This window comes from Pelophylax lessonae (assembly GCF_965119305.1).
Source record: "Pelophylax lessonae genome assembly, chromosome: 3".
NCBI classification, from domain to species: Eukaryota; Metazoa; Chordata; class Amphibia; order Anura; family Ranidae; genus Pelophylax; species Pelophylax lessonae.
In genome coordinates this window covers 666,736,798-666,754,856 of record NC_138770.1, presented here as the reverse complement: position 1 = coordinate 666,754,856, position 18,059 = coordinate 666,736,798, and the positions used below count along the sequence as shown (strand labels likewise).

General features: G+C 50.2%; 1 protein-coding gene across 1 annotated transcript in view; it reads left to right on the top strand.

The window, feature by feature from the left end:
- Window positions 1-3,813: 3,813 nt before the first annotated feature.
- LRRC73 (leucine rich repeat containing 73) overlaps window positions 3,814-18,059 on the top strand; it is a 41,063-nt gene continuing 26,817 nt past the window's right edge. Inside the window, exons 1-3 of the mRNA XM_082249148.1 lie at window positions 3,814-3,968; window positions 12,428-12,860; window positions 12,951-13,111. Coding sequence (XP_082105274.1) covers window positions 12,589-12,860; window positions 12,951-13,111 — 433 coding nt within the window. The 5' untranslated portion in view covers window positions 3,814-3,968; window positions 12,428-12,588. The remainder of the gene's footprint in view (window positions 3,969-12,427; window positions 12,861-12,950; window positions 13,112-18,059) is intronic.

The following is an 18,059-nucleotide window of genomic DNA, read 5'->3' as shown; positions in this document are numbered from 1 at the left end:
TCCTTCACTGGGCGCTACTGGGTTGATTTCAGCTTTCCTGTATCCATTAAATAGCGTACAAGGCTTGGGACATGAATCCCTTGGAAAGCTGGATTTGTCTTGGTTATCTGGTTTAGGGTTGCAGTCACCTCAGAAATTTCCATGTCCCTGAGGCTTTCAAAAAATTTGGCAGTAACATCATCCTTTGCCATAGGGAAGGTAGGTGGTGCCTTGTTTAACGGTTGAGCAAATGGGGCTCTAGATTGAGGACCAGAAGAATTGCCCAGCTGTCTGTAGGCATCAGGGGTTCTAGCAGAATCTGCTGCATTTCTTAACATTTCCTGTGAACTTGGAGCTCTCGGAAAAGCAGAGCCAGTGGAACCTCTCATAGGTTGATGAGGAGGAAAATGAGGATCTGCAGAACCTCTCATAGGTTCATGAGGAGGGGCAGAGCCTCTCATGGGTTCACGAGGTGGGTAGTGAGGATCAGCAGAACCTCTCATAGGTTCACGATGAGGGAAGTGAGGATCGCCAGAGCCTCTCATGGGTTCACGAGGAGGGAAGTTAGGATCGCCAGAGCCTCTCATGGGTTCACGAGGAGGGAAGTGAGGATCGCCAGAGCCTCTCATGGGTTCACGAGGAGGGAATTGAGGATCGCCAGAGCCTCTCATGGGTTCACGAGGAGGGAAGTGAGGATCGCCAGAGCCTCTCATGGGTTCACGAGGAGGGAAGTGAGGATCGCCAGAGCCTCTCATGGGTTCACGAGGAGTAAAGTGAGGATCACCAGAGCTTCTCATGGGTTCACGAGGAGTAAAGTGAGGATCGCCAGAGCCTCTCATGGGTTCACGAGGAGGGAAGTTAGGATCGCCAGAGCCTCTCATGGGTTCACGAGGAGGGAAGTTAGGATCGCCAGAGCCTCTCATGGGTTCACGAGGAGGGAAGTTAGGATCGCCAGAGCCTCTCATGGGTTCACGAGGGGGGAAGTTAGGATCGCCAGAGCCTCTCATGGATTCACGAGGAGGGAAGTTAGGATCGCCAGAGCCTCTCATGGGTTCACGAGGAGGGAAGTGAGGATCGCCAGAGCCTCTCATGGGTTCACGAGGAGGGAAGTGAGGATCTGCAGAACCTCTCATGTGCTCACGACGAGGAAAGTGAGGATCGGCAGAGCCTTTAATGGGTTCACGAGTTGGGTAGCGGGGATCGGCAGAGCCTCTCATGGGCTCACGAGGTGGGTAGCGAGAATTGGCAGAGCTTTTCATGGGTTCACGTGGAGGTAGGCGAGGCTTGGCAGAACCTCTCATGGGTTCACGTGGAGGGAAGCGAGGATCAGCAGAGCTTCTCATGGGCTCACGAGGAGGGACATGGGCCGACCGAGTGGTACGAGCGCCAACAGAATTTCCTAAGAGTTCGTGTGGATAAGAGGGTCTAGAAGGGTTCTTGTCCAAACTTTCCTTTGGAAATGGATCTCCAGTATATTTGGCACCAGCTCTATCCGTTGGTTTGGGCAATACATGTCTTGGCTGTTCAGAAGTTTCTCGATCGTTCAGCTTTGATGATGAAGAGCTCTCCTCCTGAACATCTCCAGTGCTATCAAATTCAGGTTCAGAGGATGGCATTGGATCCTCAAGATTTTTACCTTCTAAACGAGCCATCATCCTGTTTGGATTACTTTTAACTGCAAAGACTTGTTGCATGTTTGATAGCGTCTCACTGGAGACCAGCGGGTTCTTTTCTGTCGGAACTCCAGAAATACGGAAGGTGAGCTTTTTGTTTGAACGTTTATACTCTGCCCTGAGGGGTGGTGATGGATCTTCTTTACTAAGCTGGTCTGCAGAAAGCCCATTATCTTGGTTGCTTTTAATGGCTGTCTGTTTTTCCTCTTCAGAGTGTGTTGGGTTTGAAACAGAACCTGGAACCTCTGGAGGTAAGATGGTTCCCTGCTGGTTCTGAACGTTGGTCAAAGATTCTTGATTTGTAAGAGAAGTTTCTATAAACTGGTTATTATTCCCATCTTGTGCGTTGATGTTGGACTCCATCTTTTTCATCTCCGTATCTTTTTTATGGCGAACCAAGGCTTTCCCCAGTTTCTCAGACACTTTTATGAGGAAGTGAACCTCACGAAGTTCCAAAACCTGAAAGTACTCCAAAAACTCAAACATTTCCTTTCTTTTGGGGAAAGCCATCTTAGGATTACAGTCCGTGTCCCTATCGCCACTTTCATCATTTAGATTCTCTTTATTCTCCTGTCCTGCAGTAGCTGTTTGGTCTTTCCCCTGACCTTCTGAAGTTTGCTGGTCCTTCAGTCCTTTAGCCGTTGGCTCCTCCTCCTCACCTCCACCAGCCGACTGCTCCTCCTCCTCACCTTCACCAGCTGACAAGTCCATATCCTCTTCTCCACCAGCCAACTGTTCCATCTCCTCTTCTCCACCAGCAGACTGCTCATCCTCAACTCCACCAGCAGACTGTTCCATCTCCTCTTCTCCACCAGCAGACTGCTCCTCCTCCTCAACTCCACCAGCAGACTGCTCCTCCTCCTCAACTCCACCAGCAGACTGCTCCTCCTCCTCAACTCCACCAGCAGACTGCTCCTCCTCCTCAACTCCACCACCAGACTGCTCCTCCTCTTCTCCACCACCAGACTGCTCCTCCTCCTCACCTCCACCAGCAGACTGCTCCTCCTCTTTTCCACCAGCCGACTGGTCCATCTCCTGCCCTCCAGAAGTTGGTTGGTCCTTCTCTTCTCCTTCAGCAGTTGGTTGGTTCTCCTGTCCTTTAATAGCCAGTTGGTCCTTCTGTATTCTTGCAATTAAATGAGAGTGGTTTGCTTTGCGCATGGCTTGCTTCCTCTGGCTCTCCTCATAGGCTGCCTTCAGCTGTCGGAATGTAACCAAGCTCTCTTTGGGCGACGGCTTGGGTTTAGTTTTCTCTTCCTCAAAAAACTCATCGTTGGTGAAGTCTGGCATGGGGATCTGTGGATTTGATTGGTAATTGACACAAGGGGGCGGTTGAGTGTCATGACTGAACATCTTGTCCTCCCCCTGCACCACATTAATTTTGTTTGTCCCGAACTCCTCCTCCACTTTAACGCAGATTTGCCGCAACTTCTTGAGATTCTTTGGTCCCTTGGGTATAACGTCTTGTGTTATGCCGAGGTCGGGATGGTGTAAGCTCAGGTATTGGACCCGGTGTCTGGCTCCGACGATATGCATGAACATTTGGTTGCGGCCGAGGAAGCAGTTGCACAGCTTGCACTCGTATCGGCTGTAGTGCTGACCATGGTACTCGTAGATGTACTCCAGGCCCAGCGCGGGCTCCGAGTCCTGGCAGGCCTTGATTTGGTCCTCCAGGGTCCCCTTTGGTTTCGGAGGCAAAGCTTCCTCTCCCCCATCTTCTCCACCCCCTTCCTTGTTACCTTTCAGGGCCTCTTCTGCCTTTCTGTGTCTCATACCCAAGAAGTGACTGTGGAGATTGATTGCCGAAGCGCAGGCGATTTTACAGATGTGGCAAAAGAAGGGGGGAGGCTCCACCTCACCTGCGGCGGGGTCTTCCATGTTAGCGAACAGACAGCGCGGCTACCGCGAACACACACAGCCGCGCGAAAAGGACCCGGAAGTGATTACGGCTCTGACGCGCTGCTGGTAAAAGGAAGGTGGTGGACGCACGTGGTTGGCGTCATGACGTTCTTGGTATGCGCAGATTACGCGGTGACGTACTTGGTTGGGCGTCATGACGTCTTTACTGAGCGCGGGATTTGGTGGTTACGTGCGTTTTGACGTTGTGTGGGCGGGACCGTAGATGCGTCCTTACGTTCTTCAGCTGGGCGGAGTCCTACGATGACGTACGTGTTTGGGCGGGACTGCAGATGCTCTCTGACGATCCAGGGGAGTGGGCGGAGTTCAGGGGTGACGCGCTGGTTGTCATAGAAACAGGACGGCATCAGCAGGAGGAGCGGAGACCCCGGAACCGGCCCATGTCACCCCGGGGATCGGGTAATTCACAACATCCCTATCTCCCCTCAGGGGCAACCCCCGAGATCCTCCCTCCCTATACACAGAGTGATGTCCCCCCCATCCGGGCAAGTCCACTCCAGTCCCCCCCATAGGGGTATCTCCGCCCCCTCCAGGGTGTCCCGGCTCCTCCCCTCTACCCCCACCTGGGCAAGTCCACTCCGGTCCCCCCCATAGGGGTAACTCCGCCCCCTCCAGGGTGTCCCGGCTCCTCCCCTCTACCCCCACCTGGGCAAATCCACTCCGGTCCCCCCCATAGGGGTAACTCTGCCCCCTCCAGGGTGTCCCGGCTCCTCCCCTCTACCCCCACATGGGCAAGTCCACTCCGGTTTCCCCTATAGGGGTAACTCTGCCCCTACCAGGGTGTCGCGGTTCCTCCCTTTTACCCCCAGAGGGGCGATTCCTTTTTTAGGGAAAGTCAGTGACTATGTCGGGGGAGGAGTTAGGTGATTAGGAGGTTAGGTGTTATGCACTTGACCTCTGGGAGATTTACCCCCCTTCATGACCAGGCCATTTTTTGCGATTCGGCACTGCGTTTCTTTAACTGACAATTGCGCGGTCGTGCGACGCTGTACCCAAATAAAATTGGTGTCCTTTTTTCCCCACAAATAGAGATTTATTTTGGTGGTATTTGATCACAATATCCGCTATAAAACATTTCCAATAAAAAAAATCTAATTTCTTCATAAATATAGGACTAATTTCTATACTGCTACATATTTTTGGTAAAGAAAAATCCCAATAAGCGTATATTAATTGGTTTGCGCAAAAGTTATCACGTTTACAAACTAGGGGATATATAGTGGAATTTTTATTTATTTTTTTATACTACAAATGGGGGCGATCAGAGACTTATAGAGGGACTGCGATATTACAGGGGACAAATCTGACACCTAACTGACACTTTGTGGGGAACCAGTGACACGAATACAGCGATCACTGCTAAAAATATGCACTGTCACTGTACTAATGACACTGACTGGGAAGGGGTTAACTTCAGGGGCGAACAAATAGTTAACTGCTTGCTGACCGCATACTGTATCCTGTACAGAATTGTGTGTGATCCTGCACTTCTGGGTCTGGGGCGTGCACGCACGCTGCTGGCAACCTGCTCCTGCTGTGATTGGACACAGTGGGAGCCAATCACAGGTCCGGTGGACTCAACGTTTGCTGAGATCCATAGTTTGTTCGGGACACAAGCAGAGCACCGGTCTGCCTATGTACACAGGGCAGATCGCCTTCTGTCAGTAGGGAAGGCATTGATCCTGTGTTCCTGCAAAGCAGGGGCATGGATCTCTGCCTTCCCCTACTACAAGCACCTCCCCCACACAGCAGCCAAGCACAGGTTAGGCACACACTTAACCCTTTGATCACCCCTGATGTTAACCCCTTACCAGCCAGTTATTAGTACAGTGACAGTGCATTTTGTTAGCACTGATCAATATATGGGTGTCACTTGTCCCCAAAAAAGTGTCACTTTGTGTCCAATTTGTCTGCCGCAATATCGCAGCCCGCTGTAAGTCACTGATCACCGCCATTACTAGTAAAAATAAATAAAAACTCCATAAATCTTTCCCCTAGTTTGCAGATACGATAACTTTTCAAACCAATTAATATACGCTTATTGGGATTTTTTTTTACCAAAAATATGTAGCAGAATAAATATTGGCTAAGATTAATGAAGAAATTTGATTTTTTAAGTTTTTTATTTTTTATTGGATGTGTTTTATAGCAGAACGTGAAAAATATATATATTTTTTTTCTTTTTTTTTTTTAGAATTGTCGCTCTTTTTTGTTTGTAGCGAGGTTTCCAGGCCTGTGGCCTGATGTGGGTCTGCCATTAGTACCGGAATCCTCTCCAGCCCATGTGAGCTGAGTCCCTGGGTGTGACAACTGAAGCAGCAACAACTCCGGCATCTTTGTTTGTGGTTTTTATCATAAGTTAAAGGGGATGGGAGAAGGGAATGAGTGGGATACTCCTTTAAGCTCGAATCAGTGGCGTACCTAGAGCATTTAGCACCCGGGGCGGATCCTATATCTGGCACCTCCCCCAAACTTAAAATGTAAAAACACCCACAAAAATTTGTAATGCTTTCAAGAATATTTATTGCACACATTTCCCAGCCCCCCATGACAGTGCCCCTTGCAGTCTGCCCTCCGTCTCTCTAATCATAGTTCCCCCTTTTGCACTTTCTGCCTCCCCTGCACAGTCCTACCTTTGGCATTAACAGATAGCTAATACTATTATCAATGTGTTTAAGTTTGTGTAAGAGATAGGAGACATGCTAAAGGAGATGGTCAGAGACTACGGACATGATACAAGAGATGGTCAGAGACTGGGGACATGATATAAGAGATGGTCAGAGACTGTGGACATGATACAAGAGATGGTCAGAGACTGCAAACATGATATAAGAGATGGTCAGAGACTGCAGACGTGATACAGTAGATGGTCAGAGACTGAGGACATGATACAGGAGATGGTCAGAGACCGAGGACATGATACAAGAGATGGTCAGAGACTGCAGACGTGATATAAGAGATGGTCAGAGACTGCAGACGTGATACAGTAGATGGTCAGAGACTGAGGACATGATACAGGAGATGGTCAGAGACCGAGGACATGATACAGTAGATGGTCAGAGACTGCAGACGTGATATAAGAGATGGTCAGAGACTGCAGACGTGATACAGTAGATGGTCAGAGACTGCAGACGTGATACAAGAAATGGTCAGAGACTGCAGACGTGATACAAGAAATGGTCAGAGACTGCAGACGTGATACAAGAAATGGTCAGAGACTGCAGACGTGATACAAAAGATGGTCAGAGACTGCAGACGTGATACAAGAGATGGTCAGAGACTGCAAACATGATATAAGAGATGGTCAGAGACTGCAGACATGATACAGGAGATGGTCAGAGACTGCAGACATGATACAGGAGATGGTCAGAGACTGCAGACATAGTACAGGAGATGGTCAGAGACTGCAGACATAGTACAGGAGAGTGTCAGAGACTGCAGACATAGTACAGGAGATGGTCAGAGACTGCAGACATAGTACAGGAGATGGTCAGAGACTGCAGACATAGTACAGGAGAGTGTCAGAGACTGCAGACGTGATACAAAAGATGGTCAGAGACTGCAGACGTGATACAAGAGATGGTCAGAGACTGCAGACCTGATACAAGAGATGGTCAGAGACTGCAGACATGATACAGGAGATGGTCAGAGACTGCAGACATGATACAGGAGATGGTCAGAGACTGCAGACATGATACAGGAGATGGTCAGAGACTGCAGACATAGTACAGGAGATGGTCAGAGACTGCAGACATAGTACAGGAGAGTGTCAGAGACTGCAGACGTGATACAAAAGATGGTCAGAGACTGCAGACCTGATACAAGAGATGGTCAGAGACTGCAGACCTGATACAAGAGATGGTCAGAGACTGCAGACATGATACAGGAGATGGTCAGAGACTGCAGATATGATAAAGGAGATGGTCAGAGACTGCAGACATGATACAAGAGAAGGTCAGAGACTGCAGACACGATAGAAGATAGAAGAACACTGGGGGGCCGGAGAGCACCGGGAAAGCAGAGAGCACTGGAGGAGCTGAAGGGCAGGGGGGGGGGATGGAGAGAATTAAGTGGGGGGTTTGTAAAGCAATGCAGGGGGGTTGGAAGGCACAGGGTGTGGAGAGCACTGGGGGGGGGGGGCAGGGAAAACCAGAGAGATGGAGAGCATGGGGGGAGGGGGGGAACTGGAGAGCACTGGGGGGAACTGGAAATCACTTAGGGGAGAGCCAGGGAGCGCAGGGGGGTGGAGAGCACTGGGGGAGCCAGAGAGCATAGGGGGAGGTAAAAAGCAATGTGGGGAGCTGAAGAGCACCGGGGGGTGGGGGGCTAAGGAGCACGGGGGGGACTAAAGAGCATGAGTGGGGGGGGCTAAAGAGCACCGGGGGGTTAAAGAGCACGGGGGGAGGTTAAGAGCACTGGGGGGGTTAAGAGCACTGAGGGGGGTTAAGAGCACTGGGGGGATTAAGAGCAGTGGGGGGGGGGGTTGAGAACACTGGGGGGGCTAAGTTCACTGGGGGGGCTAAGATCACTAGGGGGGGTTAAGAGCACTGGGGGGGGGGGCTGGAGAGAAGTGGGGGGCCAGTAAAATAAGTTGTTTAGGAGGGGGATGAGGCAGCTGCATATAGAGAAATTTATATTTCCATATTCCTCCTGCAGCCGCTGAATGCCTGCAGGAGGGAGAGGAGGAGAATCAGGCATCCAGCGGCAGCAGGAGGAATATGGAAATATCAATTACTCTATATTATACAGCTGCCCCATCCCCCTCCTATTCAGCACACACGAGGCTGCACAGCACTGCTGGCACTTACCTTCTTCTGACCGCCCCCCCGCGAGCAGCCCGGACTGAAGGAGCTTCCACATCTGCAGCTGCCTTCACACAGAGATGCGGGCTGGGCTGGCCGCGCTGGGCAGGACACCGGCCTGACACCCCCCCCCCCCCCAGTGAGTGGCACCCGGGGCGGATGTGGATGCCCCCTTTAGCTTGACTCTTCAGGGTCCACTGACTATGTATCCCCTCTGCAACTTCAGGGTCCTCAACCTAGGTACCCCCTTTACCAGCTAGCTGACACTGGATACCAGAACATCTTCCAGAGTGGTCCCCTCTAACTTCAGGCAGACCCCAGGGGCGATCCTCAGTACTCACGACCTGTGTAGGCTTTCCTGGGACTGGACCCCTCTCTCTCCGCAGGCTCTCGGCCCACCGGATCCCCTCAGCTCACTCAGCACTCTCTCTGGATCCTCAGACGACACCCCGAGATATCCGTTTCCTCAGACAGGAGGAGAGACAGCCGTACTCTCCTTCCTGGGACTCTGCTCCCGCCAAAGACAACGTGTCACGCACTCCCCTCAGACTTATACCCACTCCCAGAATCCTTTGCGGCAGAATCTGCCTTCTGGGGTAGTTACAAGCCTAAATGTGTCCCTGATTGGGTTTCCTTCACTGCCCAATGAGAAGCCAGTGAGGAGACTCCCCTCACAGCAGATACTTGGTAGCCATGACAACCTACCTCACAAAAGAAAACATGGCTCTGCTGTTAGGCAGACAAAGCCCACTATATTTTATCTAGCACCTACCTGTAGGGTGCTACATGTTTATAGCGCAAAAAATAAAAATCACACAGGTGATCAAATACCACCACAAGAAAGCTCTATTTGTGGGAAAAAAAGGACATATATTTTATTTCGGTGCAGTGTTGCATGACCGCGCAATTGGCAGTTAAACGAACGCAGTGCCGTATCGCATAAAATGGCCTAATCATGAAGGGGGAGGGGGTAAACCTTCTGGAGCTGAAGTAGTTAATTGTGTGCCTAGCCAGTGTTTTTTTGTACACTGTGTGGGAGTTGCTTTCACTAAACGAAGAGATCTGTTCTAGTCCCTGCTTTGCAGGACCGCAGGATCAGTCCCCCCCCCCCCCCACCCTGTCAGAACTTGTTTACATAGGCAGAGCTCCGTTCTCTGTGTTTTACTAGCGATCGGTGGGTGTGGAAGATCGGCTACTGCTGTGAATAATCACAGCAGAAGCGGCCCATCAGTGGCGCCCTGCAGGCCTGAGTGCAGGATTAGGTATATACATTATATACGTGATCCTGCGCACGGTTGTCACCCTTTAGCAGTAAAAGTTCTATAGGGCGGTCAGCAAGTGGCCAAGGAGATTATTTTGGGGTACAGAGTTACATAGTTTAGGTGTGGGTGGAGGTAGGGATAGATAGGATGGGGAAGGGAGGATAGGGTAGTTAGGATTGGGGGGTAGCGTTAGACAGTTAGGATGGGGGTTAGCGTTAATTAGGATGGGGGGTTAGATAGTTAAGATGGGGGAGGCAGAGGGTAGTGTTGGATAGTTTGGCTGGATAAGGAGGGGATAGGGCTAGTTTGGATGGAGGAGGGGTAGAGTTAGATGGGGGGGTTGGGTTAAATTGTTAGGATTGGGAGATACAATTAGACTGTTAAGATGAGGGGAGGGTTAAAAAATTAGAATGGGAGAGGGGGAGTCTGATTGGATGGGGTGGGGGTAGATAGGTTGGGGAGAGATGGGGTTAGATAGTTAGGAACGTCAGGGGTAGGGTTGGATAGGATGGGAGGGAGGTAAATAGTTAGGATGAGGGGGTTGGTAGGGTTAGATAGGATAGAAAGAGATGGGGGGCGGTAGGGTTAGAATCTTAGGATGGGTGGTAGGGTTGGATAGTTAGGATGCGGTGAGGAAGGGTTGCATAGTAAGTATAGAGAGGAAGGTTATATAGTTAGGATGGAAAGGGGTGGGGGTAGAGTTATATAGTTAGGATGGAAAGGGGTGGGGGTAGAGTTATATAGTTAGGATGGAAAGGGGTGGGGTAGGGTTAGATTGTTAGGATGGGGGGAGGTAGGGTACGATTGTTAGGATAGGAGGAGGTAGGGTTGTATATTTAGTATAGAGAGGAAGGTTATATAGTTAGGATGGAAAGGGGTGGAGGTAGGGTTAGATTGTTAGGATGGGGGGTGGTAGGTTTATATAGTTAGGATGGGGGGGGGTGATAGGTTTATATAGTTAGGATGGGTGGTAGGGTTGGATAGTTAGTATAAAGAGGAATGTTATATAGTTAGGATGGAAAGGGGTGGGGGTAGGGTTATATAGTTAGGATGGGTGGTAGGGTTGGATAGTTAGGATGGGGGAGGCAGGGTTAGTTAGTTAGTATAGAGAGGAAGGTTATATAGTTAGGATGCAAATGGTTGGGGGTAGGGTTATATAGTTAGAATGGGTGGTAAGGTTGGATAGTTAGGTAGGATGGGGGAGGTAGGGTTAGATTGTTAGGATAGGGGTGGTAGGGTTATATAGTTAGGGTGGGTGGTAGGGTTGGATAGTTAAGTAGGATGGGGGAGGTAGGGTTACATTGTTAGGATAGAGGTGGTAGGGTTATATAGTCAGAATGGGTGGTAGGGTTGGATAGTTAAGTAGGATGGGGGAGGTAGGGTTACATTGTTAGGATAGGGGTGGTAGGGTTATATAGTTAGGGTGGGGGTTGGGTTGGAGAGTTAGGATTGGAGAGGTAGGTTTAGTTAGTATAGAGAGGAAGGTTATATAGTTAGGATGGAAAGAGGTGGGGGTAGGGTTATATAGTTAGAATTGGTGGTAGGGTTGGATAGTTAGGTAGGATGGGGGAGGTAGGGTTAGATTGTTAGGATAGGGGAGGTAGGGTTATATAGTTAGGATGGGTGGTAGGGTTGGATAGTTAGGTAGGCGGGGGGTTGTAGGGTTGGAGAGTTAGGTAGGATGGGGGAGGTATGGCTAGATAGTTAGTATATAGAGGAAGGTTATATAGTTAGGATGGAAAGGGGTGGAGCTAAGGTTAGATTGTAAGGATGTTGTTACCAACATCTGTTTCTCTCTTCACCCCCTCCTTTTCTAGCACCCCCTTGCAGTATTTGCTCCCAGGGCAGGGTGAGTGTAGTGAAGGGGGTGGATTCATCATTCCCAATGCATGTACTCATGGGGGAAGGGGTAAGTTCTCCATGCAGTATGCACTCCTGGGGGGGCAAGGGTAGTTGCCCATGCAGTATGTACTCCTGGGGGGAGAGGTAGTTTCCCATGCAGTATGTACTCCTGGGGGGTTGGCTAGTTTCCCATGCAGTATGTATTCCTGGGGGAGTGGTAATTTCCCATGCAATATGCACTGTCGTGGGGAGGGGTATTTTCTCATGCAGTTTGTACTCCTGGGGGGTGGTCATTTCCCATGCAGTTTGTACTCCTGGGGGGGGGGGGGGGTAGTTTCCCATGCAGTATGTACCGCTGGGGGAGGAGTAGTTTCCCATGCAGTTTGTACTCTTGAGGGGGGGGGGGTAATTTCCCATGCAGTTTGTACTCCTGGGGGGAGGGGTAGTTCCCCATGCAGTATGTACTCCTGGGGGAGAGGGGTAGTTTCCCATGAAGTATGTACTGCTGGGGGTAGGGGTAGTTCCCCATGCAGTATGTACTCCCTAGGGGAGAGGGGTAGTTTCCCATGCCGTATGCACCGCTGGGGTGGAGGAGTAGTTTCCCATGCAATTTGTACTCTTGGGGGGAGGGGTAATTTCCCATGCAGTAAGTACTCCTGGGGGGGGGGGGTGGTAATTTCCAATGCAGTTTGTACTCCTGTGGGGGAGGGGTAGTTCCCCATGCAGTATGTACTCCTGGGGGGGGAGGGTAGTTACCCATGCAGTATGTACTGCTGGGGGGAGGGGTAGTTCTCCATGCAGTATGTAATCCTGGTGAGGAGGGCTAGTTACCCATGCAGTATGTACTCCTGGGGGGGTAGTTCCCCTATGCAGTCTGTACTCCTGGGGGGGTAATTCCCTATTCCTCCCAGTGTAAATTGTGATTTAACATTTCTCTTCTGGTTTGCATTAGGTGGTGGTGGATACCAGATTCAGCCTGTCAGGGCACTCTGCCTGGCACCACGCCCAGCTGTAACAGGCCAGTGTGTGGGGGCACCTCACCTGGCACCATATCCAACTGTGACCTGCCTGGCACCACACAAACCACTAACAGGCCTCTGCTGAGTCTGCAGGATGTTGCCAGGCTCTATCCAGATGTCGGGGGAGACCCTGTCTGGGGCGGAGGTGAAGGGGGTATGTGAGGGGCTGACAGAGGGCACAGTACGGCTTCTCTCCCTACGCGGGTGCCTCCTCTCAGACAGGGACTTCGCCCGGCTGTGTCAGGGGGTGGCTCAGTCTCCCTCCTTGGTTCAGTTGAACCTTAACCTGGGCGTGGTGTCCAGTGCCTCCCGCGTCCAGCAACTGGCACAGTCCCTGCACAAGAACCGCTCGCTGCAGTCCCTCTTGTGAGTAGTGTGCCTTATGTGGGTGGGTGGGGGAGGATTAGGGTTACTCCATGACATTCTAAGATTTTTGTCTGTCTGTCCTGCACACAGCCTACATGGGAACCCACTAACTGACACCGGACTCGCCCTCCTGAACCCGGCACTGGCTGGACACCCCTCCCTGGTCTCCCTAGACCTCGGGGACTGTCTACTTGGTGACGAGGGCATCAGTTTGATCTGTAGCCTCCTCCCCCCTGATGGAGCCAAGCCAGGTGAGACCTCCATCTTTCCAACCAGCTGTCTTTCATCTGTCTGTCTCCAGTGCACCTGCAAAATACAGTTACTATTGGTGAGTTAGTAGATACATAGATAGGTAGAAAATTAAAATAGGGAGAAGATGGTTGGCAGTGGCAGGTAGGTAGCAGTAGGTAGAAGATGGTTGGCAGTGGTAGGTAGGTAGCAGTAGGTAGGAGATGGTTGGTAGTGGTAGGTAGGTAGCAGTAGGTAGGAGATGGTTGGTAGTGGTAGGTAGGTAGCAGTAGATAGGAGATGGTTGGTAGTGGTAGGTAGGCAGCAGTAGGTAAGAGATGACTGGCAATGGTTAGTGGGCAGCAGTAGGTAGAAGATGGTTGGCAGTGGTAGGTAGGTAGCAGTAGGTAGAAGATATGTAAGAGATGACTGGCAGTCGTAAGTGGGCAGCATTAGATAGGAGATGGTTGGCAGTGGTAGGTAGGTAGCAGTAGGTAGAAGATGGTTGGCAGTGGTAGGTAGGTAGCAGTAGGTAGGAGATGGTTGGTAGTGGTAGGTAGGTAGCAGTAGGTAGGAGATGGTTGGTAGTGGTAGGTAGGTAGCAGTAGATAGGAGATGGTTGGTAGTGGTAGGTAGGCAGCAGTAGGTAAGAGATGACTGGCAATGGTTAGTGGGCAGCAGTAGGTAGGAGATGGTTGGCAGTGGTAAGTAGGTAGCATTATGTAGGAGATGGTTGGTAGTGGTAGGCAGAGGTAGGTAGGAGATAGTTGGTAGTGGTAGGTAGGCAGCAGTAGGTAAGAGATGACTGGCAGTGGTTAGTGGGCAGCAGTAGGTAGCAGATGGTTGGTAGTAGTAGATCGGCAGCAATCGGCAAGGCATGACTGGCAGTGGTTAGTGTGCAGCAGTAGGTAGGTGATGGTTGGTAGTGGTAGATAGGCAGCAATCGGCAAGGCATGACTGGCAGTGGTTAGTGGGCAGCAGCAGGTAGGGGATGGTTGTTGGTAATAAGTAAGCAGCAGTAGGTAGGAAATGGTTGTTGGTGATAGGTAGGCCACAGTAGGTAGGACATGATTGAAATTGGTATGTATGTATGAGGTGTTTGGCAGCAATAGGAGGTAGGTGATGGTTGGCGGTGGTAGGTAGCAGTAGGTAGGCGATGGTTAGCAGTGGTATATGGATAGGAAATGATTGTCAGCAGTAGGTAGGAAGATGGTTGGCAATGGTAGGTAGGCTGCAGTAGGTTGGAGATGATGGTTGGTGGTAGGTAGGCCGCAGTAAGTAGGACAGTTGAAAGTGGTATGTAGGTGAGAGATGGTTGGCAGTGATTGGCACATATTGGATGGTTGGCAGTGGTAGGTAGGAGATGGTTGGCAGTGGTAAGTAAGTAGGAAATGATTATCTGTAATAGGTGGATAGGAGATGATTTGCAGTGATAGGTAGGCGGAAGATGGTTGGCATGGGAACGTAGGCTGCAGTAGGTAGAAGATGGTTGTTAGCAGTAAGCAGGCAGCAGTAGGTAGGGTGGTAAGTAGGTAGGACATGGTTGAAAGTGGTACATGAGTAGGAGTTGGTTGCCAGTGATTAATACGTATGAGATGATTGGCAGTAGGTAGGAGATGGTTGGCAGTGGTATGTAGGTTGCAATAGGTAGGAGATGGCTGTTGCTTGTAGGTAGGAGATGGTCTGCAGTGATAGGCAGGCAGCAGTAGGTTAAGGAGAAGTAGAAGTACACAAGCACTTCATACAATGGCCAGACTCGGAGTCTCTAGCAGACCATCTGGCGGACATAGTGTGGTCTATGGCAGCTCCATCTTACACTGTCTGTGCTAGGCTGTAAATATAATTAGGGAACCAATCTGGAGGTTTGCACTGTGTGAATTACATTTTCTGGGCTTATTATTTAGGTGATAGAGCTCTTATATATGGCTTAGTGTCAGAATCAGCTCAGTATGACGTAGGAGGACAGATTTAGCCCCAGAATAGGATTTTATTGATAACAGAAATTTTTTTTGGGGGGGGGGGGTATACTCCTCCTTCCTCACCACCACAAACCAAAAAAAGACTACAAAGTACTCATCAAAGAGCATCTGGGCATAAAAAAACATAACAGAGGAAAAGATAAAATGGAACACTCATGCATCCAGATTATACATACAAAAAATCATTAGATATTTGATCAAAAGGTGTGAGCCAATCAGCAGCAGAGAAAATCAGCTGTTTAAAGAAATGCTCCATCAATTCCTCTAGGGATAAGAGATGAGCTCAGGCGCATTCAGATCTTAGTCAATACCCGTTAGGATGCTGTCACGGCACAAAACCAATCAAAAGAGGCAGAGGTATTCCCACTCCTGGTGTACATGCAGCTGCATGGCAGGGAATGCTGGGTAATGCCTGTCAGTGCTGTGACAGCTTCCTGGCAGTCAACCTTATAAACTTTATACCATATGATTGTAGTCCAGCAATGGAAGACGTATGTGGCCTGTTGGCCTTATTTTTACAAAACTCATATAGTGGTGACATTTATGTCTGAGAAAACCTTCACTGGTGTCAGATTTGTTCAGTCTCTGTACCTCTACCTAAATGATGTTTCTGACCAGTTGTCCAACTGCCTGAGGGACTACAGGCTTCCTTTTTCTTTTCCCAGTAGAACCTCCTGCAGGTATGACTGTAAAACACCTGCATTTCTAATGTTGCAGGAATGGTGCATCTTCACACCCCTGACCATCACAATTCCTGCGCATTCACACCTCTGACCACCACAATTCCTGCACCTTCACACCTCTGACCACCACAATTCCTGCACCTTCACACCTATGACTACCTCAATTCCTGCACCTTCACACCTCTGACCACCACAATTCCTGCACCTTCACACCTCTGACCACCACAATTCCTGCACATTCACACCTCTGACCACCACAATTCCTGCACCTTCACACCCCTGACCACCACAATTCCTGCACCTTCACATCCCTGACCACCTCAATTCCTGCAACTTCACACCTCTGACCACCACAATTCCTGCACATTAACACCTCTGACCACCACAATTCCTGCACATTCACACCTCTGACCATCACAATTCCTGCACATTCACACCTCTGACCACCACAATTCCTGCACCTTCACATCCCTGACCACCTCAATTCCTGCACCTTCACACCTCTGACCACCACAATTACTGCACATTCACACCTCTGACCACCACAATTCCTGCACCTTCACACCTATGACTACCTCAATTCCTGCACCTTCACACCTCTGACCAACACAATTCCTGCACCTTCACACCCCTGACCACCACAATTCCTGCACCTTCACACCTCTGACTACCTCAATTCCTGCACCTTCAACACCTCTGACCACCACGATTCCTGCACCTTCACACCCCTGACCACCTCAATTCCTGCACCTTCACACCTCTGACCAACACAATTCCTGCACCTTCACACCCCTGACCACCTCAATTCCTGCACCTTCACACCTCTGACCACCACAATTCCTGCACTTTCACACCCCTGACCACCTCAACTCCTGCACCTTCACACCTCTGACCACCACGATTCCTGCACCTTCACACCTCTGACACCACAATTCCTGCACCTTCACACCTCTGACCACCACAATTCCTGCACCTTCACACCTCTGACACCACAATTCCTGCACCTTCACACCTCTGACCACCACAATTCCTGCACCTTCACATCCCTGACCACCTCAATTCCTGCACCTTCACACCTCTGACACCACAATTCCTGCACCTTCACACCTCTGACCACCACAATTCCTGCACATTCACACCTCTGACCACCACAATTCCTGCACCTTCACACCTCTGACCACCAAAATTCCTGCACCTTCACACCTCTGACCACCACAATTCCTGCACCTTCACATCCCTGACCACCTCAAATCCTGCACCTTCACACCCCTGACCACCTAAATTCCTGCACCTTCACACTCTTGACCACCTCAATTCCTGCACCTTCACACCTCTGACCACCTCAATTCCTGCACCTTCACACCTCTGACCACCACAATTCCTGCACATTCACACCTCTGACCACCACAATTCCTGCACCTTCACACCTCTGACCACCACAATTCCTGCACCTTCACACCTCTGACCACCACAATTCCTGCACCTTCACATCCCTGACCACCTCAATTCCTGCACCTTCACACCCCTGACCACCTAAATTCCTGCACCTTCACACCCTTGACCACCTCAATTCCTGCACCTTCACACCTCTGACCACCTCAATTCCTGCACCTTCACACCTCTGACCACCACAATTCCTGCACCTTCACACCTATAACCAACCCAATTCCTGCACCTTCACACCTCAGACCACCTCAATTCCTGCACCTTCACACCTCTGACCACTTTTATTCCTGCACCTTTACACCTCTGACCACCACAATTCCTGCACCTTCACACCTCTGACCACCACAATTCCTGCACCTTCACACCCCTGACCACCTTAATTCCTGCACCTTTACACCTCAGATCACCCCATTTCCTGCACCTCCATGTCTCAAATCAACCCAATTTATGCACCCTTACACCTCTGACCACCACAATTCCTGCCCCTTCATACTTCAGATCACCTCAATACCCACACCTTGCCTACCCCAATTCCTGCACATTTATTCATAAGATCACCTCAATTCCTGCACCTTCACACCTCTGACGACCCCAATAACTGCACTTTCACACCTCAGATCACCCCATTTCCTGCACCATAATGCCTCTGATCACTCCATTTCCTGCACCTTCACACCGATTTTTAGACCTTAAAGTGCACCACTACCCCCACTATAGACCTGTTTACTGCACCTTCACATCTCAGATCACCAAAGTTCCCGCACCTTTACACCGCAGATCACCCCAATTCCTGTACCTTTTATCTTCCAAATCACCTCAATTCCTGCACCTTCACACCTCAGATCACCCCAATTTCCCCACCT